The sequence below is a fragment of the Odocoileus virginianus genome, chromosome 20, assembly GCF_023699985.2.
Source record: "Odocoileus virginianus isolate 20LAN1187 ecotype Illinois chromosome 20, Ovbor_1.2, whole genome shotgun sequence".
In the NCBI taxonomy this organism is placed as follows: Eukaryota; Metazoa; Chordata; class Mammalia; order Artiodactyla; family Cervidae; genus Odocoileus; species Odocoileus virginianus.
The window spans coordinates 49417082-49441477 of record NC_069693.1 but is presented as its reverse complement, the minus strand read 5'-3'; the positions used below and the strand labels follow the sequence as shown (position 1 = coordinate 49441477).

Here is a 24396-nt window from a genome sequence, read left to right as displayed (position 1 = left end):
ACCTTGGTGGCCACTTAATCTCGGTTCACTCCGGGGGACTCCTCTGGAGAGACAACCGGAAGGCCAGCCCACGTGGCTGTTCTCCAGCCCACCTGGCCTCAGGCTGGGCTTTCCCTCTGTCCATCTGCTGGGCCCTGTCCTCTCCCTTTCAACCAGTGCTGCTGCCAACAAGGAGGCGTGGCGGGGAGGGGGCGGTGGAGGAAAGAGCTGACAGGCTGGAGCAGGCCTTGCCCCCCGCCACCTGCCCCCAGGCTTTACAGATGCTGTCATGTTAAACCTCCCACCAGCGAGGTGGATGCTCTTGCTGCTCCACTTTACTGGTGAGAAAACTCACCAGGTGAAGGCGGGCACCTCCCAGAAGAGCACACCGCGTTGGGATGGAGCTGCAGTTCCCACCCAGGCCCCTGACGTCCCCAAGTGCCTGGAAGCCCCCAGGCTGCTGCTCGAGGCGCTTCTGTGACCTTGGACAGAACCCCCAACCTCTTGTATAGCGTGGCTGGATGATGTGTTTCCAAGAGCTCCCTCCGCGCTCTCAGCAGCTCTCCTCTGCTCTTTCCTAAAGGCCATGGGGGTGAGAGACGCAGCTTTTGCCCCTGAGAGGAAGAGCTGTGGGCTGGAGGGCTTGGGAGGGGTGAGAAAGGGGCTGGGATGGGGCACGAGAGGACGGGGGCTGGGGGAGGCGGGAGCAGCTGCCAAAGGCAGGCTGGTGTTCAGGATCACGCACGTGCAAAGGAAGGCCAGCGGGGAGTTTGAACCAGGATGGAGGGTCTCAAAAGCCAGACAGGTGCTGATTTTTTTTGTTTGTCTTTAATTGAGAAAACAGCGAGATTATTTTTTAATACCAGTATTGTTATTTAAGGGTTTCCCTGGTGGCTCAGATGGTAAAAAAATTCTGCCTGCCACTCAGGAGACCCAGGTTCAATACTTGGATTGGGAAGATCCCCTGGAAAAGGAAATGACAACCCACTCCAGTGTTCGTGCCTGGAAAATTCCACGGACAGCAGAGCCTGGTGGGCTGTGGTCCATGGGGTTGCAAAGTGTTGGACATGACTAAGCGACTAACACACTTTATTGTTATTTAAACAGAAAAAAAAAAGAACAAAAACAGGCTAACTTTGAAATAATGATTTCTTGGTTTTTTTTTTTTTCAGGGATGGAGAGGATTTTTAAAACACCCAAGCCTATTAATTAGCACATTTATTACACATTGTTTTCCCCTGGAGATCATTTAAATTGATTTACTTTTTGTCCTGTGATGGTGACTACAACCAGATCCCAGCCATTCCCAAATGCAGTTCTATGCAATGAGCCTTTTGATATTCCTTAATCACATAATCAGTGGGTAAACAAGTTATTCAAAATGACATTAACTCTGCCGTGTTCTGCCAAGTAAGTAATATTTGTCCCCATGTTGCATAAATCTGCCTGTCCAATCCTTCCCTCCCAAGACAGTCCCTGTTACCACATTATTCATTTGGTTCCTTTGACTCAGCTGATTTATTATTGCAGGGTGATGATGAAGATTGCTTCTGAAAGGGAGAGCCTGTTAATGACTTCTGGTCCAATCGCCCCCGGGTGGAGTTTTGCCAACAACCACATTTTGAGCTGGGAGGTGATATAACCTAGCTGGGCACAACACACAAGCCACCTTTGCCAACTCTCCCATCCCCCCTTGCCTGCAGCTCTGAGCCCCGGGGTCTCTCCTGGACCCCTGCCCCGTGCTGCCCCTCCCTGTGTGTGGTCTTCACCACTGAGCATGAATGTAGACCCAGGAGGCGCATCGAGGGGCCATTCCATCTTTCCAAGCCTCAGTTTCCCCACCGGGCGAATGAGAGCTGGTCACCAATCCATGGCACACAGGGTCATGGTGGGATGAACTGAGAAGTGAGCCAAGCCCTGTGCCTGGATCTTGGCCTTCATCGGCAGTGGTGGTGGCTGTTGCCAGGCCTGGCTGTTCTCAGCTTGTTGTCTCTCTCCATGCCCCTGGCTCCCTGCCCCATGGAGTCTCCCACAAAGAACATGCCCAACAAACCAACGTTGAATGGAAAATGAATGACTGATAGAATCCTCTCTTCACAGGAGTGGGTTAGAGCAGGGGTCCCCAACATCCAGGGTCTAATGCCTGATGATCTGAATTGGAGCTGATGTAATAACAATAGAAATAAAGTGCACAATAAATGTAATGTTCTTGAATCATCCCGAAACCATCCACTGTCCTCCATCTGTGGAAAAACTGTCTTCCATGAAATCAATCCCTGGTGCCAGAAAGGTTGGGGACCACTGGGCTAGACAGAAACCCTGTTCCAAAATATGGCTCCAGAAGATGTTTTGAAAATTTCCATTTTACTATGAGCTCTTTTTTTTTTTTTTTTTTTTTGCTGACTTGTAGAAGCATTCTAAAAGACCTAGAGAGTGACTTCCCTGCTGCTCTAGTGGCTAAGACTCTGAGCTCCCAATGCAGAGGGCCCAGGTTCCGACCCTGATCCAGGAACTAGATTCCACATGCTGCAAATCAAAGATCCTGCATGCCACAGCGAAGACTTAAGATCCTGCAGGCTGCAACTAAGACCCAGAGCAGCCAAACAAATAAATAAATCGATCAGTATTTTAAAAATAAATAAATAAAAGACCTAGAGAATGTGGATCAAACCACACCTGCACTCCTTGTGAATTGTCAGTCATAAGAACCAATAAAATCTCCTTTTCTTTGTCCGTTTGATTGATGAAGTCTGAGTTTCCTGTCCTTGGAAACAAAACATCTCTAACTGATGTTTGTGGATGTGTCCTAAAAATATACCATGTTTATTCAGATGATCTCCTAAATAAACTGCCTGCCTGTAAATCCTTGCCTCGGGGCCTCCTTCTGGGGGAACCCAAACATCTGGGAGGACCAAGACAGACCTCCTCATCAGCTGTCCCATATGCGCCTCCCATCACCACTCTGCTCTCCTCCCTCCTAGGCTCTGCTGTCCTGCTTATTTGTTTTGGCTGTGCTTCGTCTTTGTTGCTGCCCACTGGCTTCTCTTATTGGGGCGCACAAGCTTACTTCCTGTGGCGTGTGGGATCTTAGTTCCTAGACCATGGATGAAACCCACGTCCCCTGCATTGGAAGGCGGATTCTTAACCACTGGACCACCAGGGAAGTGCCCTGTCCTGTTAATTTCCTTCTTAATTTATCTGTGGTCTGCCTCCCTCCCCCAGTCATCCCCTCTAGCCTCATGTCTGGGAGCATCTGTCTTGCTGACAGAACAATGCCTGGCACAAGGCAGGCATTTAAGAAACAGCGCCCTAGAAACCAACCATTGCCCTTCTGACTTCTGACTTGGCCATGATCCGGAGATAGGTGAGCCTGACCCCTGCCACCCTTCACCTGGGGCACCCTCCCACCTCCTCCCGCATCCCGAGGTCAGCCCCAGCAGTCTCTGAGGCTAGACCGGCCCCAACACACCAGAGAAGCCACTTGTCATGTCTCAGTATTGTTTAATGTTTCTCTAGGAGCTGCAGGGGTGGGGGAGCCCCAGAAGCTTATAGTTAGGAAGGCGCAGGTGAAATTGCCGAGTTCTCCTGGGGATCTTATTTCAAACCAGTCATTGACTGAGTACAATGGAAGCCTTTGGAACAGCAAGATTGGCTAATTTTAGCTCAGGGTGCCCAAATTCATTCTTTTTCCTTTTGTCCCACATACAGGAAAGGTGACTTAGGAAAGTCACGTGCCTCCTCTGTATGTCACCTGGAGCTGGCATCCGGGGAGGTGGGGCCGCTCCGGAAGGCCTGGGAGCCTCGGGGCCGGTGAGGGGAGCGGCGTCCCTTTGTTTTATTTTTAACCGACACTGTGTTCCGGGAGGTGCCCCTTGGTTAGATGTCAAATGATGGATGAGCCTAGTGCTGGGCGAGGGTCAGGAGGCCCAGAGCTGCAGGCACTGCCTGCCAGTCCTGGCTTTGCCGCCTCTGACCATGTGACTTGTCCCATCCCGTCCCCTCCCTGGGCCTCCGTGTCCACACCCATGAAAGGGGCAGGTTAGACACAGTGACTGTAAGGATCCTTTAGCTCTGAGAATGTGTGTGCTAGGCGGCTCCCAGGCTGGCAGAGTCAGAGGGCGAGGGATGGTCCCCTCCTCCTGGCAGCCGGGGAGAGAGCAGACCTGCTCTGAGCCTTGGGGATGAGGTCACCTGCCAGGCAGACCCTCTCTCCTCCTCACCAAGGCACTGGGGTGGTCCTTCTATCATGTTCTATGCGGGTTGCGTGGGAGCTCGGGTTCTTTTCCTCATTTGAATGCCTTTGGGCCAGCCAGCACTCCCCAGCTCTCTTGTTCCACTCCCCTGCCAGCATTTCCCAGGTCACCTCCCATAATAAAGTGCTCGTATGTCACCCCTGGATGTGATTCCCAGAGAATAACACAACTTCTGGCCAGAAAAGCACAGCCTCAATCTAACCACGAGGAGACACAAGGGGATGGGTGCAAAATGAAGCACATTCTGCTAGAAAACGGAGATGAAACTCACCCTGAATTTCCATGCCATCTATGACAAATGAAAGCTGTGGAAAGATCTATTACAGGAGGCTAAAGAGATAGGACAAGGAAATACAACATCCCAGTCTACCCTGGACCCTGTCCCAGAGGGGAAAGTCTATAAAGGATATTATTAGGTCAGTCGACAAAGCTGGACCAGACAGTGGTTAACTGCCTCGTGGCTTTGTAAGAGAATGTCCTTATTCTTAGGATCTAAACAGCAAAGTATTTGGGGTCTCCTCGGGCTCTCCATCTTAAAATGAAGGAGTTGGTTTCCCTTAGAGCTTCTATCTTTTTATTTGAGGGGAGGAGTTGTAGATTCCTTTGAGAGCCTGATGAAATCATTGGACACTGCACTCTGAAATGCACAAGACATACACGTGCTTTGTTGTGTGCCAACACCAGAGATTCCCAAACCCCTTGTGGAAACTCTTGGCTGGGAACCCTTGGACCCATGGTGTTCTGATAGTCTTTTCAGTTACCATCTTCTTAAGTTTTGAGAGCAAAGTGCCATGATATAGTCACCTACTCTCGAAGAGTCCAGAAAAACATCCTATGTATAGATAATTTTTAAAAAAATAGAGCAAATGATACAGCAAATGGGGCTAAATGTTTCTTAAAAGGTGTATGGGAGTCTTCTGTGTACTATTTTTGTTCTTTACAACTTCTTTTGGTGAGTTTCCCAAATAAAATGTTAAGAAATCAATTGCCCGGTACCCAGTAATCATTCAACAAGTGAAGCCCATGATGAGTATTTCAACAAGCAGCAGCAGAGGGAGAGAGTTTAAGCCCTTGGAGGGAGGCAGGCAAGGGGAGACCGAGCTGTGCAACCAGGCACTGAGCATGAGATGCCCAGGTGGACAGGACAGGTAGGAACGTGGGCAGCTTGTGGGCAGAGATCTCCTCGAACCCCTATTCAAGCTTGAGCTAGCTGTGGTTTTTGCTAAGGGAGCAGTTCTGCAGACAGTCAGGGACCGTGGTGAGTGCTGCTTTCTCAGCTCTCTCTCGGTTTCTTACCTGCCCCCTCCCCCCCATCATATAAACAGTTGCAATGAACTTCCCAGAATCACAGACGGTCCACGCTGGGAGAAAACTTAACAACCGTCTCCTCCACCCTCTCCATGGGATCAATGAGAGAAAGAAAGCCCAGTGGAATCGATTTCCATGTCCATGTTATACAAAGGGTAAGAGCTGGTGCTCAAGAGGCCCCAAGACGACCCTCCTTACGCTCAGGGTATGTGGCAACGTGTTACAATCTTGTTTTGAATAGGTTCTTTGCAGTCTTGGGCACTGTGTCAGATGAACCTGAGAGCTGATATACTATTAATAGGGTGTTTTTGCTGGAATCAGGATGCTTGGCTCTAACTAAATGAACCGGCTGTGTGGCCTTGGGGAGGTGGCTTTCCCTCTCTAAGCCTTGGTCTCTCCATCTTAAAATGCAGAAGTCGATTTTTCTTAACTTCTTGTCCTTTTTCAGGGGTCATGGATTCCCTTGAGGGTTGACAAATGTCACTAGACCCTTCTTCAAAGCTGTGCATTTATAATCTCAAGAGGTTCACAGACACCCCATGGTAACCACCTGCTTAGACTGTCTTCTGATGGGCCTTCCAGTCCTAAAAGCCATGAAAACAGAATCACTGAGTCAAGCCCCACCTGCAGGGTGTTGAAGAATTAACCTATCCATCCTCAAATCACGTGGGCTCAACTCTTGGCTAGAAAGGTATTGAACCACCATTTTAAAGTTGCCTCTGGGAGCCACATGGAAGTGACTTGAAGCAAAAGGCCCTTTGCTCTTTGCCTTCAGCTGGAGAATTTCAACTTTTGGCTGCAGTCATGCCCATTGGCCTCCAAGAAAAACAAGCCCTTCTGGGAATCGCGAGACTCTTTTCAGCCAATGGGGATGAAGAGACTGCCTAGCAACCTGCTAGTCACCCCCATTCTACCCAATCAGCATGAAGGAAAGGCAGTTCTGCCAAGCTAGACTAACACAAGGAGATCAGTCCCCAGGGGACATGGAAGGGAGAGAAAAATAGAGCTTTTAATTAAGCCTCACTTGCGAGCAATCAATTCCAATTTTCCACTTCTAATTTGGTAAAGAATTTCCACCGGGCATGTACTGAGACACTGTAGAGGCTCATAATGTTGGTGATGGGCTCAACTATTTTTCTTTTAATCTTGGCACATTTTTGTTTGGATGCCAAAGTATGGGAAACAGGAAAAGAGGGCGGCCTTGGTGGGAGCCAGTCACAGAATGGGCTGAGTGGAAGTGAGGGGTTTTTGCCACAGGTTTGCAGCACAAAAAAAGTCTCCAGTCAGAAGAGAGAGGAGGACCTGGGACTTCCCTGATGGTCCAGGGAGGATTCCCTGCTTCCAATGAGAAGGGTGAGGGTTCGATCCCTGGTCGGGGAACTAAGATCCCCCATGCTGCACAGTGGCCAAAAATTTAGTAAGAGAAAAGAAGGAGAAGAAGGAGGATCCATGTGGGGCCTGATATGGGTCCTAGGCCATTACAGGTCTGGGGTGAGCTTGCCCCTCAGTGGGGCCATGACTAATAAGGGGGAGGGTGTCTAGAAATTTGCACATTCTTTAAAAAATCATTATTTGCAAATGCTGCGCCTTGGAACAGGAGCAGCCCCAAGGATCTTCATGGGACCCCAATTGGAAAACCACAGATTTAGCCCAGCCCCTGAAACTGACAGAGAGGGATGGGGCTAAAGTCACGGTGGCTTTTCTGAGGGGCAGGACTTTTCCTTGTGTGACTGGCCACTGTGCTGTGATGTGCTTAGTCACTCAGTCATGTCTGACTCTTTGTGACCCCATGGACTATAGCCCGCCAGGCTCCTCTGTCCATGGGATTCTCCAGGCAAGAATACTGGAGTGGGTAGCCTATCCCTTCTCCAGGGGATTTTTCTGACCCAGAAATCAAACCGGGGTCTCCTGCATTGCAGGGAGATTCTTTACCAGCTGAGCTACCAGGGAAGCCCTGACTGGCCACTCTGCTACCATGCAGAGTGCCTATTTGGTGAAATGTCATCTTGGGAAGGACTAGGGGGTGCCCTGATGATTCTTGGGGGGCTAGAGGAATGGGGGGACATGTATGCCCATCAGCTGAGATGGCACTCAGAGCAGTCAAAGGGAGTGAGGGCTCCCCACGAGGTCAAGGCCAGCTTGAAGCTAGATGCTGGTGTAGATGGCCCCCTGCCCAAGCTACCTGTGGTTAGACTGACCCGAGCATTGCGGTCAGGGGGAAGCGTATGCCCAGTACATAGTAGGCCTGCACTAAATACTAGTGAAATAAAGGTTGGTTGTCCCCATCGATGAAATGCTTACACATGAACTACATTAGATCCAGAGGTCCACAACCTCCTCTCCATCATCCATTTGCAACCTTGTGCTCTTTCTTAGCAGATTTACAGCCCATGGTATGTAGCAGTGCACAGCGGAGCCACTGGTGGGAGGTCTCTGGCCTCTCCCAGGTGTGCTCAGCTGGGAAACAAAAGATGAGACTCCAGGACCTGGCATCATCTGTACAATTAATGACGTGGAGGAGGTAGGTGCTTGTAGCTTGCCCAAACTGCTCAATTGTTCCCTGTTCCAAACTGGTCCTCCAGCGGCCCATCCCATCATCTTCATCCACACTGCAGTCCATTCACATCGCCCCTTCCTCCAGCATCTCCAACGTCTCCTCTGCATCTACTGAAATGTCCAAGTCCTCTACACAGCATCTCATTCTGGCCCACCTTTCCACTTTGTCTTCCAAAACAACCCTTTGCATCCACCCCCTCCTGTGTCTCTGTGAAGCCCTCCATGAGCCGACTGCCCAGAACTCACTGCTTCTTCCCCTATGCTCAGGATGCACTGCTATCTCCAATGACTTGGTTCAACCTCTGCCTCCTATGCTGGATGCAAAGGGCCAGGCATGTTACTGAATGAACCCTAACCCTAAGTGAATGAATTCATTTAAATATTGGCCAAAGAAGGTCTTATTCTCTGGCATCAAGGGATCTGGGGAGCAGGCGGGGGGCAGGGTGTGGATCCTAAAGCTGCCTTCATTTCTATGCTGCATCTCTGGCAATTTAGCTGAGAGTGGAAAGCCGAGGTCCCCAAAGGGCTAAAGGAACCAGCAGCAGGAATGGTTCTCTCAAGGGACAGTTGGGTGCCTTGAGAGAGTTAGCCTCTGTCAAGGCCAAGGACTGGATGATTGGAGAAGGTCCCACCAAGAGCCCAGGAGGGCTTGCTGTGCCAGCAAGTGGTGCTCCTGCCCAGGTCCCAGGCAGGTCAGGAGGGATGGTGGGCCCCCAGCCCCCAGCGTGGGATTTAACACAGATGCAGTTCTGCCTTCTTGGCTAAGGGCTTCCAGAGCTGGGCAGAGGCAGCTGCATTAGGAAAATGCCATGGGTGGTGTGAAAAATGGGAGAGTACACTGACCCAGGCTGGAACCCCCGATAGGGCTGGGCGGAGAGATCTGATCAGAGGGGTTTGCAGTGACTGACCCCTCCAGTTCCTGGCGGTAGGTTGGTCCAGGAAAGAGGGTCTTAGGGGAGGAATGGAATTCTGTAGGTTCAGTTCTGTGGGCGTCTGGAACCCAGCCTGGGATGTTGAAGACTCTGCTGGGAAGGAAGGGAGACAGAGCTAACCCAGTGAAATTGGATGTGCTCAGCGAGGGGCAGGGAGAGAGGAAATGGCAAGTGACATGGATAAGGCCAGCCCGGACCACTGTGCCCGGGAGGGTCAAGAATCACCCGACCAAACATGCTTGGCCTCGAGCCCCTCCCAGCTTTGGGAGTGCACCCCCAAGCTCTACAAACACACTCCTGAAGGATCCAGGCACTGGTGCTCTCCAGCTCATGTCAGCCGAGGGCCATGCGCTGAAGGTCTAGCATCTTCGGGGGAGGATTTTGAGTTAAATGTATGCGATGGGCAAGGCAGGGCCCTCCAGGCTCAGGTCACTGACGTCCCTCAGGAGATCGTGTTCACCGGCCGTGGCCGCGTTCTGCAGGCGGCGGAGGCGGGCCTGCAGCTCCTCCTGCTCCTTCTTGAGCTCCAGGTAGGAGTGCGAGAAGGTGTGGAAGATGGACGTGGCCGGGAAGGCCATGATGAGGATGCCGCTCAGGATGCTGCTGAGGGCCACCATCTGGCCCGGCACGCTGCTGGGTACCATGTCTCCGTAGCCCACCGTTGTCATGGAGATGACGGCCCACCAATAGGAGGCCGGGATGCTAGTGAACTCCAGGACCCGCCCAGACTCATTCTCAGCCACGTAAACAAGAGGGGAGAAGAGGGTGATGGCCACGCACAGGAAGAGGAGAAGCAGGCCGAACTCGCGCGTGCAGCGGCGTACCGTGAGGCCCAGCGTCTGCAGCCCCAGCGAGTGGCGCGCCAGGCGCATCACGTAGAGGATGCGGAGGGCCCGCAGCACGCGCAGCGCCAGCCCCACCTTCTCCAGGTACGAGCTCCCTCCCGGCCGCTCGCCATCCTCCTGGGGCTCATCTGACACGGCGAGGGACACGTAGTAAGGGAAAATGGCCAGGATGTCTATGATGTTCAGGGGCCCTTGGAAGAACTGGCACTTGTTCTGGGCCTGGACAAACCGCAGGCAGAACTCGAGGGAAAACCAGGCCACGCAGACGGTCTCCACGATGAAAATGTAGTAGCATTTCTGAGAGCACTCCCCCTGGAGAGGCGAGGAAACGCAGGGTAGAGAGACGAAGCACCAGAAATGGCAAGAGAACCATGCTGAAAAGCAATTCTAACGCTTTGTACTGATATTGAGACTGATTTCATATATACAGATTCCATATGTACAGTCTCTACTAAAAATGCTAGGCTAACTCTATACTAAATATATTCTCTCTATATTTCATATATTAAATATACTATTAATATATGAATATGTACCACTGCATATTAATATAGTAATAATAATGTATTAATATTTAGAATACATGTTATATATTATATATGTCATAACAGATTGATATACTATATGTGTGTTAAGTCACTTCAGTCATGTCTGACTCTTAGGGACCCTATGGACTATAGCCAACCAGGCTCCTCTGTCCATGGGATTCTCCAGGCAAGAGTACTGGAGTGGGGTGCCATGCCCTCCTCCAGGGATCTTCCTGACCCAGGGATCGAACTCGTGTCTCCTGCGGCTCCTGAATTGCAGGCAGATTCTTCACTACTGAGCCAACTGGGAAGCCCATTATACTATATATTAAACATTTAAATATATATTCTCTATATATGCTTTGTACAGTATATAGTCTTTTTATTCTATCTATCCATCTATCATTAATCTATAACTCTATATCAATGGAGGTCTGTTTTAGACTCTTAGTCATCCGCCAAAACTCCCTTTTTATTGTAGTTCTCAAGTTGCAGCTGGGCGCATGGCCAGTCAGATAGATCAGAAACCACCTGATCTAGCCTCCCCTGCAGCTGCTGCTAAGTCACTTCAGTTGTGTCCGACTCTGTGCGACCCCAAAGACGTCAGCCCACCAGGCTCCCCCACCCCTGGGACTCTCCAGGCAAGAGTACTGGAGTGGGGTGCCATTGCCTTCTCCACCCCTGCAGCTAAGTGTGGCCAAATGACCAAGCCCCTACCGACAGAATGTAAACAGAGGTGATGCGCCACACCCCTAGCTCCAGGACTTTAGTGGTGGGTGCGAGTTCTTGCACTCTTTCTCCCCTTCCTATGAACTGGGACCACCCAGCCAGCCCTGCAACCAGCTTAGAACCAGCAGACTGGACCGATGCCCCTGGGAGGATGAGCATCACCGTGGGAAAAACCTGGGTCTCAGAATGAGAGCCGCCTACTCACCTTGGTCCCTCTTTGGGTGGTAGAGAAACCAGCGTCTATTGTGTTGAAAGGCCTCCTTGCTGGCTCAGATGGTAAAGAATCTGCCTGCAATGCGGGATACCTGGGTTCGATCCCTGGGTTGGGAAAATCCTCTGAAGGAAGGCCTGGAAACCTACTCCAGAGTTCTTGCCTGGAGAATCCCCATGGACAGAGGAGCCTGGAGGGCTACAGTCCATGGGGTCGCACACAGTCAGACACGACTGAGCGACTAAGCACGTTGTGCTGAAAGCCGTTCTGTCGTGGAGCCTCTTGGTTACAGCAGCCAGCCTCTCCTTCACCAACACAAGCAGCTCTGTGTACCAGGCGCTGATCTGGTACTGTCACTTAAGCCCCACAGTGGTGCCATGAGCAGGCTTCACTGACAGTCCAAGAAATGGTTCTGAGCACTGAAATAACTTGCCTGAGCCCACATTCGGAGGAGATGGTCTCCTGGAGACTACAGACTATTTTGTAACTTCTTTGCCCACAGTCCCTCATTCATTCATCCAACAAAACACATGGAGGGTGGGCTTCTCTGGTGGCTTAGTGGTAAAGAATCCACCTGCCAATGCAGAGGATGTGGGTTTGATCCCTGGTCCGGGAAGATCCCACATGCTGTGGAGCAACAAAGCCCATTCGCCACAACTGCTGAGCCTGTGCCCTAGAGCCTGTGCTCCACAATAAAAGAAGACACTGCAATGAGAAGCCTGTGCACTGCAACTATGAATGGAGAGTAGCCCCTACTCGCTACAGCTAGAGAAAAGCCCGTGTAGCAATGAAGACCCAGCGCAGCGACAAATAAATAAATAAAATTACTTAAAAAAAAAAACCCACATGGAGGGCTCACCTTGGCCAGGTCCCATGCTAGACTTTGGAGGTAAAGGACCAGAGAAGCAGCTGTGGTTTCTGGGGGCTCAGAGGCTGGGGGTGGGTGGGTGGGGAGGGCAGAGAGGATGCCACCATTCCTAGTACAGCCCTGTGATGCAGATTGCAACTATTCCCTTCCCGAGAGATCCCAGCCAGGTGGGGCATCTGAGGCTTCCTCCCTGTGTCATTCATACCCCTGCCCCTGCCCCCAGCAGAGACTTCCACTAGCCCTTCTGCCACTCAAAGTGTGTCCTGGGACCCAAAGCATGAGCCTCCCCTGGGACCTGCAGAATCTGCATTTTAACAACAATTTATGCACACAATAAGGTTGGAGAAGCTCTGTTTCTAGTGTAGTGGTTCTCAGCCTGGACTGTGCATGTTAGAATCACCTGGGGGCTTTGAAAAATCCTGATGTCCAGACTGGGACATCTAGGTTTGAGCCTGAGTGGTAGAATTTTCCAGAAGTCCCATCAATGATTCTAATGTAAAGTCAGAGTTGAGAACCTGACTCTAAATGTTACGACTATATGTATATCATCTATATCTCCCTCTTGGTCTTCATCTACCTCTGCATTATCTCCATCTCTGTCTATGTCTAGATATCTGGCATCTGTATCTATGATGGGTGAGGGAAGGAATGATTGAAGCCAGTTGATTGAGTGAAAAGCAACACATTGACAACTGCAGTTTTCTTTGGATTAAAAACCTCTGAGGTGGAAAAAGGAATTATTTCCAGTGCCTGGGCTCACTGCTGCTGCTACTGCTGCTAAGTCGCTTAAGTCGTGTCCGACCCCATTGACAGCAGCCCACCAGGCTCCCCCGTCCCTGGGATTCTCCAGGCAAGAACACTGGAGTGGGTTGCCGTTTCCTCCTCACAGGAATGCTAAATTGAAATGTTCTTTTTGTCTGACCTTTGGAGGGAGAAAGGGGCTGGACTGTCCCGATCTCTATTCACCAGTCCTGAGTGGGGCAGCTCTCTCCCCTGCCCTCTCTGATCCAAGAGGTAGGAGTTGGTGGGGGTGCAGTTGAGGGCATGGAGTCCAGAGTGTCTGTGACTCAGGTTCACTTCCACCTACTTAGGCAAATCCTTCATCCCCCCTGGACTGTTGTTGCGCTGCCGCGGGAGAGCTGGGACCAATGGGAATAACGCAGAAGTAGTGAGCAGGCTACCTGCATGGGACAACCATGCAGACCATGGGACAACCCACTGGTCCAGACAGTCTGCCCGCTCAGTTGAAGGGTAACTATACCTTCTCCTATCCTGAATTCTATAGGAAGTGGAGGAAATTCTCCAGAACACATGACTACCTGGGGTTTGCTTCGGGGTTCTGCAAAGTTCAGGAGTTTTGGATCCCGATTCCCCAGTCCTGCTACGAACTTGCTCTGTGACCTTTCGGTGGTCACTGTCCCTTCCTGTGCTTCACCTTCTGATGAAGAGGGTGGGACAGAGCGGCATTTCTCAAAGCCGATTCATAACCCCTGCATCAGAATCCCCCAGAGTGCTTGTTACAAATATGGGTTCTGGGGTCCCCATCACAAAATCAAAGCCTGGAGGGTGGCCCAGGAATCTGCACTTTGGCAAGACCTCCTGTTGACCCAGAGGTACCTGGAAGTTTTTCAGACTCCGGGCCAGATTCTCTCTATAAGGCCCCTTTCATCGCTGACATTCGGGGAGTTTTCCCTTTGGGGCAAGAGCCTCGGTGACCCTGTAGCTGAGGAAGGTGACTCCTGGGAAGCAGAGAAGGCTCTGTGGGCCCTCCTCCCTCTGCCTCTGGTGCCTGCTTTTGGATATTCCAGGCATGAACCACCCACCTCCCGCCGGCCACCTCCCTGCACTGCAGCAAGTGCTGTGCGGAGTCACCCCTGCACTGCTGCTCAGCTCTGCATCCTAAACCAACCTCCCAGCACTGGTCCTCAGAGAAATGCCCTACGAGCAGCCGGCGTTGGGGTGGTGGGGATTTATGGGGCTCAAGCTGAGAAAATGATTCCCAGCCCAGTCAATATCTGAGGAAAACTAGTAACAGAAGGAAAGGAGGAAGTCACCTTCTCTGAGGAGGTTTTCGGTTGTATTCTGCAGGTAGGATGGACCACTCATCCCGGTTTGCCCAGAACTTTCCAGACTGAGCAACAGAAAGTTCCAGGTCACCAGAAAGTCCCCTCTCAGTCCTGGGCAAACTGGGGTGCTTGGTCACCTTCGTGGGGGCACTTGTTCCTGGTGGGAATGAGGGGTGCTCTGATTCCCTCCCATGATGAACAGAAACATGAGCAGCCCTGGGAAGGCTGGAGGGGTGAAGGGTATGACAACATGACGAATGTCACAGGCAGATGTGGGGTGATGTTTCCATCTGGGTGAAGTCCAAGAGCAGGCAAAGCTCACAGGAGGTGGACAGAATCACAGAAACAGCAGCCGCCTCTGGATGGGATAGGGAAGACTACAAAGGAGCCTGAAAGAGCATCCTGGGGTGATAGGAATATTCCATACCAACCAGGGCTGTGGGTGACACGGGTGTGCCCCATTTGTTACATCGGACAGCTAAGACTTGTGCATTTCAATGTATGTAAATTTCTCCCATAAAACTGTAAAATAACAATAAAACAAATGATCATGATGCTAAATGATTGGAGGTGGGAGGGGCTGGAGAGAGAGAACCCGAGTGGCAGGCTCTCGACAGTCTGGAAGGCTGAGTCATGGGTAGTAATTAGGGGTTCATTAGATTATTCTATTTACTCTGCAAATGCCCCAAATTTTCCATCATGAAAAGATTTTTTTTTTAAAAATCAGAGTTGGAAATCAAAAGCACAATGAGATACCACTCCACCCTCACCAGGACGGCTGTGATTATAAGGACAAAAAATAAGTGTCAGGGGATTAATAGGTACAAACTACTAGGTATAAAATAAATAAAATACAAGGATGTGATATACAGTGCAAAGAATACAGCCGGTATTTTATAACAATATCTTTAAATTGAGTATAAGGGACAAAAATGTCAAATCACTCTGTCGTACCCCTAGAACTAATGTACTACAGTAAAGCAGTAATACTTGGATAAAAACAAACACGTTTTGTTGAGGCTGTGGAGAAATTAGAACCGCCCCCCCCAAAACCCAAACATTGCTGGTGGGAATATAAAGTGATATAGCTGTTGTGGAAAACAGGTGGGTGGTCCCTTGAGAACTTAAATATACATTTGCTGTATGACTAAGCAATTTTGCTGCCAAGTGTATACTTCAAGGAACTGAAAATCCACATGCACACAAAAAACTTGTACATGAAGATTTGGAGCAGTGTGATTGATGACAACCCCAAAGTGGAAAGAAACTAGATGCTCAACAACAGCAGAATGAATAAACAAAATATGGTCTGTCCATATGATGGAGTACTATTCAGCCACAGAAATGAAGCTCTGACACGTGCTACAAAGCTGATGAACCTTGATAACCTTATGCTCACTGAAAGAAACCAACATAACGGACCATATATTGTATTATTTTGTATCTATAAAGTGTCATTGGAAGGACCGATGCTGAAACTGAAGCTCCAATACTTTGGTCACCTCATGTGAAGAACTGACTCATTGGAAAAGACCCTGATTCTGGGAAAGATTGACGGCAGGAGGAGAAGGGGTTGACAGAGGATGAGATGGCTGGATGGCATTACTGACTCAATGGACATGAGTTTGAGCAAGCTCTGGGAGTTTGTGATGGACAGGGAGGCCTGGCATGCTGCAGTCCTTGGGGTCACAAAGAGTTGGACATGACTGAGTGACTGAACTGAATAAAGTGCCCAGAAAAGGCAAATTCATGAAGATAGAAAATACATTCACAGTCACCTGGGGCTGGTGGATAGCAGGGGTTGGGGGGAGATGGGGAGTAGCCAGAAGTATGTGCAAGGTTGCTTTTTAGGGTGATAAAAATGTTCTGGAATTAGTGGGGATGGTTGCACAACAGCATACTAAAAAAAATCACTGATCTGTGCACCTTAAAAGGATGAACATTAGATGGTACATTATATCACAATAAAAAAGAAACCTGAGTTTGAGTGACCGCATCAGTTCGGGCAAGGTGGAGCAGCTGACCCACAGTCTTGCCCTGTCCTCCCCCAAAGCTCTGGAGCAGAGCCGCTCTGAAGGGCTCTGGGGTCAGGGGGTGGACCGGGCTTTCTGAGGGACCATCTGGACAGGCTGTCCGGCAGACGGCTGCAAGTATAGCCAGGGCCAGTTCTAGAGTTTCCATCTGGGGGGTACTCGGGGCCAGAGTCTTGACCTTGGAGCCTCCCTTGCACCCCTTGTCTCTCTCACAGCAACCCCTGCCAGCTCCCCTTTGGGAACGCAGCCAATCTGACCCTTTCAGCTCAGTGCTGGCTTCACGGCTCCATTCAGCACTTCCACCTCCCTCCCTTTCCTTCCTCCTGGCCATGAATTCCATCATCTGTGCCTCTGGTCCTAGTCTCGGGGTGCTGGCGGTGCTGACTCATGCCTTGCCCCGAGAGCCGGGTCTCTCTCTGCCACCCTCCTCTCCTTTGGGCCTCTTCCTCCTCCTCTCCCTCCCCACCTTGAACCCAAACCCTGAGAGCTCTGAGGAGACTGTGGGGCAAGCAGGGGTGGGTTAGGAATTGAACCCCCCAGACACCAGGGGAGCATGGTGAGGCAGAAGGGACAGCATGAAGTATGTGTACTCAGGAGAGGGGGGCCCTGTCCAGGAAATGGGGATTGGTGCTTGTTGGCTGGGATATTAGGGAGACTCAGCTGGGGGCGAGGAACACCCAAACTCCCCAAGCCAAGTTAAGAAGACTTTTCTAAGCCATCGCCAAACGTCACTGAACACAGAGAAGCCACAGAGAGCGGGCAGTACTATGCAGAGCTGGTTCACGGTCCAAGAAAGGACCACGGAGGAGGAGATGCTGGCTCCAGCCGGAGGCTTTTTAACCAAGATGGGGGAGGGGTGACTGCAGCCCAAAAGGTGAGTTGCAACCACAGTAGGAGAGAATTCTTCCATCAGGGGACCCCAGGGGATCCACCTGATCTTTAAAAATCTCTATGCCTTCCTTCCCAGTCCCCGTGAGACTGGGGGCACAGCACAGGCCAGGAGGGGGTGGGAGACGCAGAGTCCGGCGGTCCTGCCCCCAGCCCCCTGCTGGCTCCGCCCCCAGCCGGTCGCTTTGCTGGGCGGCTATCCAGAGTGTGTCCCTTCTCAAGGTCCCCGAAGTCCCAAGCTTGCCTCTGGGCGGAAGTGGAAGCTAAAATGAGGGCAGGGGGTGGGGGTGGGGGGGATGTGAGAGCACGTGCCTGTGCTTATCCCCTGGGGTCCTGAGAGCCGGGAGAGAGCTTGAGGAGCACAGCAGATGTGCACGTGGGAGGGGCATGAGCGAGTCCCAGAGGTGGGGGAGAGCAGCCCTCGCTGCCTCTGTGCCCACACAGGAGAACTAGACCATCCGTCCTAGGGCTCCGTCTGAGCAGGGGTGCCACTATCCTCATTTGCAGGTGAGGAGATAGAGGCACAGAGACAGAGGGACTTGACCGAGGGCAGAGCCAGGTCGCAGCAAGGAGGGAGGAAGGGGTCAGGATAAAAGGAGCAAGAGTTCAGCTGTAGCTGCCCAGTGACCCCCAGCTTCCTCCAGGGGGAGGACAAGGCGTTCTGACCAGCAGAGATGCTGGGCAGGGGCTACTTGTACAGGGCACTAGGGCTGAATGGCAGGGTTGACAACCGTGGCAGAGAACTCAGGCAGAGGGAAGCAAAGAATCTGAGGAACTGATCATTGGACAGATGGACAAACACACTGTGACATTTACAGACAGTGGAATATTATGCAGCCCTTAAAAGGAGTGCAGTACTGACATAGGCTACAACACAGATGAACCTTGAACACACTATATGGAGTGAATGAAGCCAGAAACAAAAGGCCACATATTGTATGATTCCATTATGAGAAGTGTCTAGAACAGGAAAATCCACGGAGATGGAAAGCAGCCTGGTGGTTGCCAGTGGCTGTGGGTGGAGGTGGGGCGTGGCTGCCTGATTAGCCCAGGTTTTTCTCTTAGAAATATACTGGAACTTAAAAGGAATTTTTTTAAAAAAAAGAAATATATTGGAATTTGATAGAGCTGTTGGCTACACAGCGTTATGAATTTTGCTAAATGCCACTGAATTGTTCACTTTAAGATGGTTAATTTTATGTTATGTGAACTTTAAAAATGGAGCTGGGATGTTCAGAATACAAGCTCCAGGAAAGTGAGGAATTTGTCTGATCTGCAGCATCTAGATGAGTGGATTTAGTTGGCACTCAGTGACTATTGATGAATGAATAAAAGGATAGATGTGATGACTTCCTGTTAAGTAGCACCTGATAAGTGAATGACGATGATGACTAATATTTTTGAGCACTTCTTATGAGCTGGTATTGTTCCAATCATGTTACATGAATATTACTCTTTTAATTCTCACCATAATCCCTTGAGAAAAGGGCTAACAGCATCCCCATTTTACAGATAAGAAAACTGAGGCTCAAAAAGGTAAGTGACTTTCTGGAGATCACTGAGCTCATGAGGGATGAAACCAAGATTCAAACCCAGGAGGGTTAGAAGGTTCTGTCATGAGGGGTCAGATTTTGGAGCCAGGCAGAGGTGAGCTCAAATCCTGGCTGTGCCACTTTCTTACCTTGGGCTTAGGAAAGTGACAAAACTTCCCTGAGCCTCAGTTTCCTTACCTGCAAAATGGTCGTAGCTACAGCATCCATTTCCTAAAGCTGTTACAAAGATTAAGTCCATCCCGTCCAATGCCAGCCTCCTGAAGGGCACTTAATAAGCATCAGTTCTCTCATTCCTTTGGGGCTGAGCTCTGCCAGGGAACCCAGAGAAGTCCAAATGTTTCTGGAGGGGCTTTAGGTACTTGGCTTGGTCATTCCTGTCCATCTACTTCCTCCCTCTTCCATTTTAATTTGCAATCTTGGGCACAGACTTTGCTCCTCAACTGCCAAGTTTACTTAAGGGATATTGCTGTAAGAAGCTAGAAGAAAAAGGGAAGGAAAGTGCTTTCTTTGCATGTGTACTGATTCTCCATCCCAGGGTGACACCTTCTCTATGTTTGATGGAGGAGTTCTGTGGGTCATGTCCCCTTGGGACAATGACTCACGCCCCCACACCTCCTGGGCACTGTCTGTCCCCAGAAGCAGCTCCCCAGCTTTGCAGCTGGGGCTGAATCGCTGCTTTCAGACTGATGTCCCAGCGGCCAAATATGAAATACCAGGCATGTGTGGCCGAGAAAGAACATCATCTTTTTATGTAAATATAAGGGCATGGTTTGAAAGAACAAAGCCCGCCTGGTCCTCAGCCTCCAGGCTCTCTGAATTACCATCAGAACAGGGACATAGACACACATTTTTTTTTTTTTTTTTTTTTTGAGGGCAGGGCCTCGTGGCCCCTCTCTAGGCAGAGCACCCAGTGGTGGCTTCCCAGGTGCATGGAGCTTGCAGCTGAACTGGGGACACCACCTCTCTCACTCCCCGCTAGAAACGACTTCTACAGGATTCTCACTCACCTCTAATTGAATTTTCCAGGTCCCTATCACACCAATCTGGGTTCATACCCTGGGTAATTTTAAAAGCATTAAGCTTTGTAAAGAGCTTGTCTCTCTTCACAGTCTAAATCCTGGCTCCCTGAAAATCCCTAAGAGGAACAGGCTTGTGAAAAATCCAGGGGTCCTTCTTCAGCAACTAGGATCCAGGGCACCCTTGGAGCACAGGAGACTGAGGCTCCTTACCTTGTCCTAATCTTTTGACTGCAGTGTCCACACGTAAATATTTCAGTGAACAAGCAAATTCTTAAATCACATAATTTTGTGCTAAAGAACTAAAAAAAAAAAAAGTCCACAATTAGAGCTACAGTCCTCTCTATGGGGAAAAAAGCTGAAAGTCAAAACATTTTGGTTGGTTTGCTTTACGACAAAACGTGTATAGATTGGGCAAGATATTTTAATATTTTATTCAACAAATATTTATCGAGAGCCTACTTGGTGTGAAGCACTGACTGGTTCTCCATCTAAGTCTTCTCTATATGGAAACTTCTCTGATCGTCCCTGAAATACATGTTTAAGGGATGAGAACTTAGGTCAACTGACACTGGTTATAAACCACCCACAGCCTGCATAACCTTATGTATATGTTTAAATGATCGGCTCACTCTCTCTGCTGTAATGTAAGCTCCATGAGTCAGATGATGGGTAGCCATGGAAGATTATAGAGCAACATTTTAACTTAGGAAACAGTCCAATTCTCAGTTTGAAGCTCTCCAATAACCTTCCCAACAAAATGCCAGGTTTTTAACTCACGTTTCAGACCATCTGACCCCTTGGGGTATGTGATGGGGGTTGGGGGGAGGGTTATCTCACAGCTTCCTGGAAAGACAGGGCCTGCTAAGTCACTTCAGTCCTGTCCAACTCTCTGTGACCCCATGGACTGTAGCCCACCAGGCTCCTCTGTCCGTGGGATTCTCCAGGTCAGAATACTGGAGTGGGTTGCCATGCCCTCCTCCAGGCAATCTTCCCAACCCAGGGATCAAACCCACATCTCTTATAGCTCCTGCGTTGGCAGACAGTTCCTTACCACTCAGTTCTTTATCACTGAGCTACCAGGGAGGGCAGGAGTGGGCAAGCAGATGTTTCTGCCCCGACCTCCTGGGGCAGGGTCATTTCTGGATCGACTCTTCCATGAGTTCCCTGGAGGGAGGGCCTGACTGAGAGGGTCAGGAACGAGGGCTGAGGATCTCTTCTGTCATCGGCATCTTCCCTAGATTACTCCCAAGAAGCTAAGTGCCCCGAGCCTCAGTTTACAGAGCTGAGATGCCCATGAGAAGGTTGGCTAAGGAGGTAGGGAATCTGGACCTGGTCGAGAACTCAGCACAGAATAACTGCTCAATTAACACATGAGGGGAGCACTGAGCGCGTGAGCCTTCACAGTGACACCAGGTGTCTCATGGAGGAGGAACCTGAGGCTCAGAGAGGTTGGAGTGACTCACTCGGCTCTCAGTGCTAGGAGAGGCAGGGCTGGGCAAGCTCAGTCCATTAAGACCACAATGTCCAGCGTTTGCTCTCGGGGGCGGGGCCCCTCCTGACTTTCATGGGTCCCCTTCATGTGCTTCTTTCTCAAAAAACAAAAAATGTATAAAATATCTTTTGCAACTGGCTTGGTCTGAAAATGAACACAATCCACACGGGATCATATTCATTTCTTGCCTTCTTGTCTGAAAAGACATGAAAACGTTTTCGTGGGCCCCCAGTCCCACGGCCCCGGGCACCCACGCCTGATGGAGGGATGGACCACTCACCTTGTCCTCCTCCGCCCTCAGGTCGGGCATGGTGCTGACGCATAGGCTGACCGCCGTGGTGGCCACGAAGAGGATGGACAGACAAGCAAAGACCTTCCCCGGGAGCCCAGACTGCGGGTTCTCCACCATCTCGCGCAGCCGGCTCATGAAGAGCCCCCAGCGGGACGTGTGCACAGTGGGCCGCCTGGCCTCCCGCTGCCGCTGCAGGGCCTCCTCCCGGCGCAGCTCGGCCAGATCGTCCAGCTTCCGCAGCAGCGTCCGCAGGCAGCAATTCTCCAGGTTGGCTTCTTCGATGCCCCAGTAGGTCAGCTCCTCCTGGAAGGACAGCACGCACATCTCCCTCAGAAGGACCAGCTTGCCGGCCGCCAGGAAGCTCACGATCACCCCGAAAGCGCTGGGGCTCCGGTCGAAGAAGAACTCCTGGTTGTCCTCGTCGTAGTCGTCGCAGAGCTGCGCGATCTCCTCGTGGCTCCGGCAGAAGCGGAGTTTGCTCAGGCGGCTCAGCGGGAACTCGTCCAACGTGCTCCACGGAAGCAGGTACCGCCGGCCCCCCACGTTGACCAGCATCTCCTTCTTCAGGTCCGCCGTTGGGGAGGCATCCAGTGCACCCACCTTCCGGGCCCTGCGGTAGTAAATGCCCTTGATGGATGGCGGCTCCACGGGGCCCGACAAGAAGGGACTCAAGGGGCTGCAGGGGCGGAAGTGATGGTGTCCGGCATGCAGGCCCCTGTCTTGGGAAGGCATGGATATTGCGGAAGAAGTCCTGGCGCCCGAAGGACAAGAGCAAGAGGAGGGAGGAACCATCAGTCTCAGGGCAGAGTCCTAGACCACATCGCCTCATGTCTGCTTTCCCTCACCTGCACCCTTTATCCTTTTAATCTTTCACCCAACACAGATTTACTGAGTACCTACTACACACCTGAGATCTATCAGTGAATGAAAGGACATGATGACATCCCTTCTCTGATGGAGCATTTATTTATATCTCAGAAGAATCTCCCTGGAACAAGCATTAGGTGGACTGGGACTCTGGGAGCTCGGTCCCGAGCTGGACAAGTCAGAGCTGTGTCACTGCCAGACTGTGTGATCTTGGGACTGTAGCTTAACCTCTCTGATCTCAGCATCCTTATGCCAATGACAAGACTCCTCCCAACCTTGCAAAGTACAGTTATTGAAAATAGAGCTTAAGAGTGTAAAAGTTTCTCAACTTCATTGCTGGGTTGTAATCCCTTACAGACTGCCACCCCAGCTGGGTTTCTCAGCCTCGTTGAATCCTTTGCTTCACTTGCTCAGCTGGGGCAGTTTGGGTGCCCACCTCTCTGGGCACAGTGAGGGTTACATGCAATAATACATGTGAGGTGTATATTAAGCACTCTTCTAGACGATTCTGACATGCCAGGCACTGATCCACATGCCCCTCCTATGTTAAGTCATCTCAACAACCCCCTGAGGTAGACATTAATATCTCCATTTTACAGATGAGGAAACTGAGGCCCAGAAAAGTTAAGTAACGAGGAACTGTGCTTGGCACAGCATCTCCCAGGAGAAGCTCCACAACCTTTGCCTCAGCCCTCTTTCTTGCTTTCCCACTTAGAGGACTTTGCTATCAATGACAGTGCTCCTCTGTGTTCATGGGTTACTTGTCTCAGCCACCTTGCTGTGTGACCGTGCATCAGTTACTCCCCCTCTCTGGGCTTTGGTCTTGTCATCTGTGAAATGAAGGCACCTCTAATGCTCTATCCATTTCAGACCTATTTGGGATGCTTGACTTAGAGGAAGGGTTTCAGGTTTAGCCCATGCATTAAAGAAAGTCATCGCCACAATATTTCTCATCCTCTGCCTCCCACAACCTTTTTCTGTGCTATTCATTCTAGCCAGAGCTGCTTCTGAAGCACCTATAACCTTACATTCCAAGATGCACTCCAATCAAGGGGAAAACTCAGCGACTGAATGGAAATAAAAGTTGTCTCAATTTCAGAGCCAGTTGGATTCCAGCAGGCAGCAAAGAGTTGAATCACAGCCTATGCATTTCACACTTGCTCAGCACACAATGGTCTGTTATTCTGCGTGCATTACTTCATTTACAATGTACGGCCAGAAAACGATGAGCAGCCTGCGGAGAAAAGAGTATTTTGAAATCAAGGGAGCCTTCCCAAGCGTTCTTGTTTTCCTAGTGAAAAAGCCAGACCCAGAGAGCTGAAGTGACTCGTCCAAGGTCACACGGTGAGTCCCAGTGCAACCAGGGACTCTGTCTCCCAGTAGGGTCTCTTTCTAGAACCCCCCCCAAAAAAACTTTCCTTTCTTTATTCATTGCACAAACCTAACTTTGTAACCCACTGCCCCCCAGGAAGAGCCGGCACACAAACCTCCTTCCAGAGTGTGGGAAAGGTATTCACAAAAAAACAGCACTTTGGAAGGGATGTTTAAGAGCATCCTGTATACTCCCCACCCCCGCAGCAAATACTAACTTCTTCCCCTGAAGTTTAACTCACCCTCCTGTCTCAGGGAGCCCATTTCCAGGTGTCTTTCTGCCAGGCAAAGCAAGAGGAGCCCATGTCTCGATGCCCAGGGAAGAGATGGGTTTGTGGTGAAGATGAAGGGAAAGAAAAGAAAAATCCCAAACACAGCAGTTTCTGGCTGAGTTAGTTTTCAACCTTTCTTCCCTTGCCTCCTTCAGAAACCAGAAGTCCATTCATTCTGCATTTCTCTCTCCAGCAGCTGCAGAAAAGCCCAAGAGGAGTGGGGTGGTTTGTTGTTTTTTTTTTTTTGAAAGGACCTAGAAGCCCCTTTCCCCGCTAGAGGTGAGGGTTGAGGGGTTCGTGGTGGGAGGGAGCCAGGCCAGCTGTCCTGCTTCAGC

The 24396-nt window shown here is 50.5% G+C and overlaps 1 protein-coding gene across 2 annotated transcripts; it reads right to left on the bottom strand.

Annotated features, from left to right (window-relative positions):
- Window positions 1–818: 818 nt before the first annotated feature.
- On the bottom strand, window positions 819–24396 carry KCNG4 (potassium voltage-gated channel modifier subfamily G member 4). 2 transcript variants are annotated; one of them, XM_020896887.2, is made up of 4 exons: window positions 24032–24396; window positions 23447–23652; window positions 21540–22302; window positions 819–10185 (listed from the first exon to the last, which is right to left on the bottom strand). In XM_020896887.2, coding segments are annotated over exons 2-4 (1536 nt in total). In that variant the 5' UTR covers window positions 23449–23652; window positions 24032–24396; the 3' UTR covers window positions 819–9414. The 2 variants fall into 2 exon arrangements, with proteins under 2 accessions (XP_020752546.2, XP_020752537.2); XM_020896878.2 differs by lacking the exons at window positions 23447–23652; window positions 24032–24396 and having other exon boundaries at window positions 21540–22696.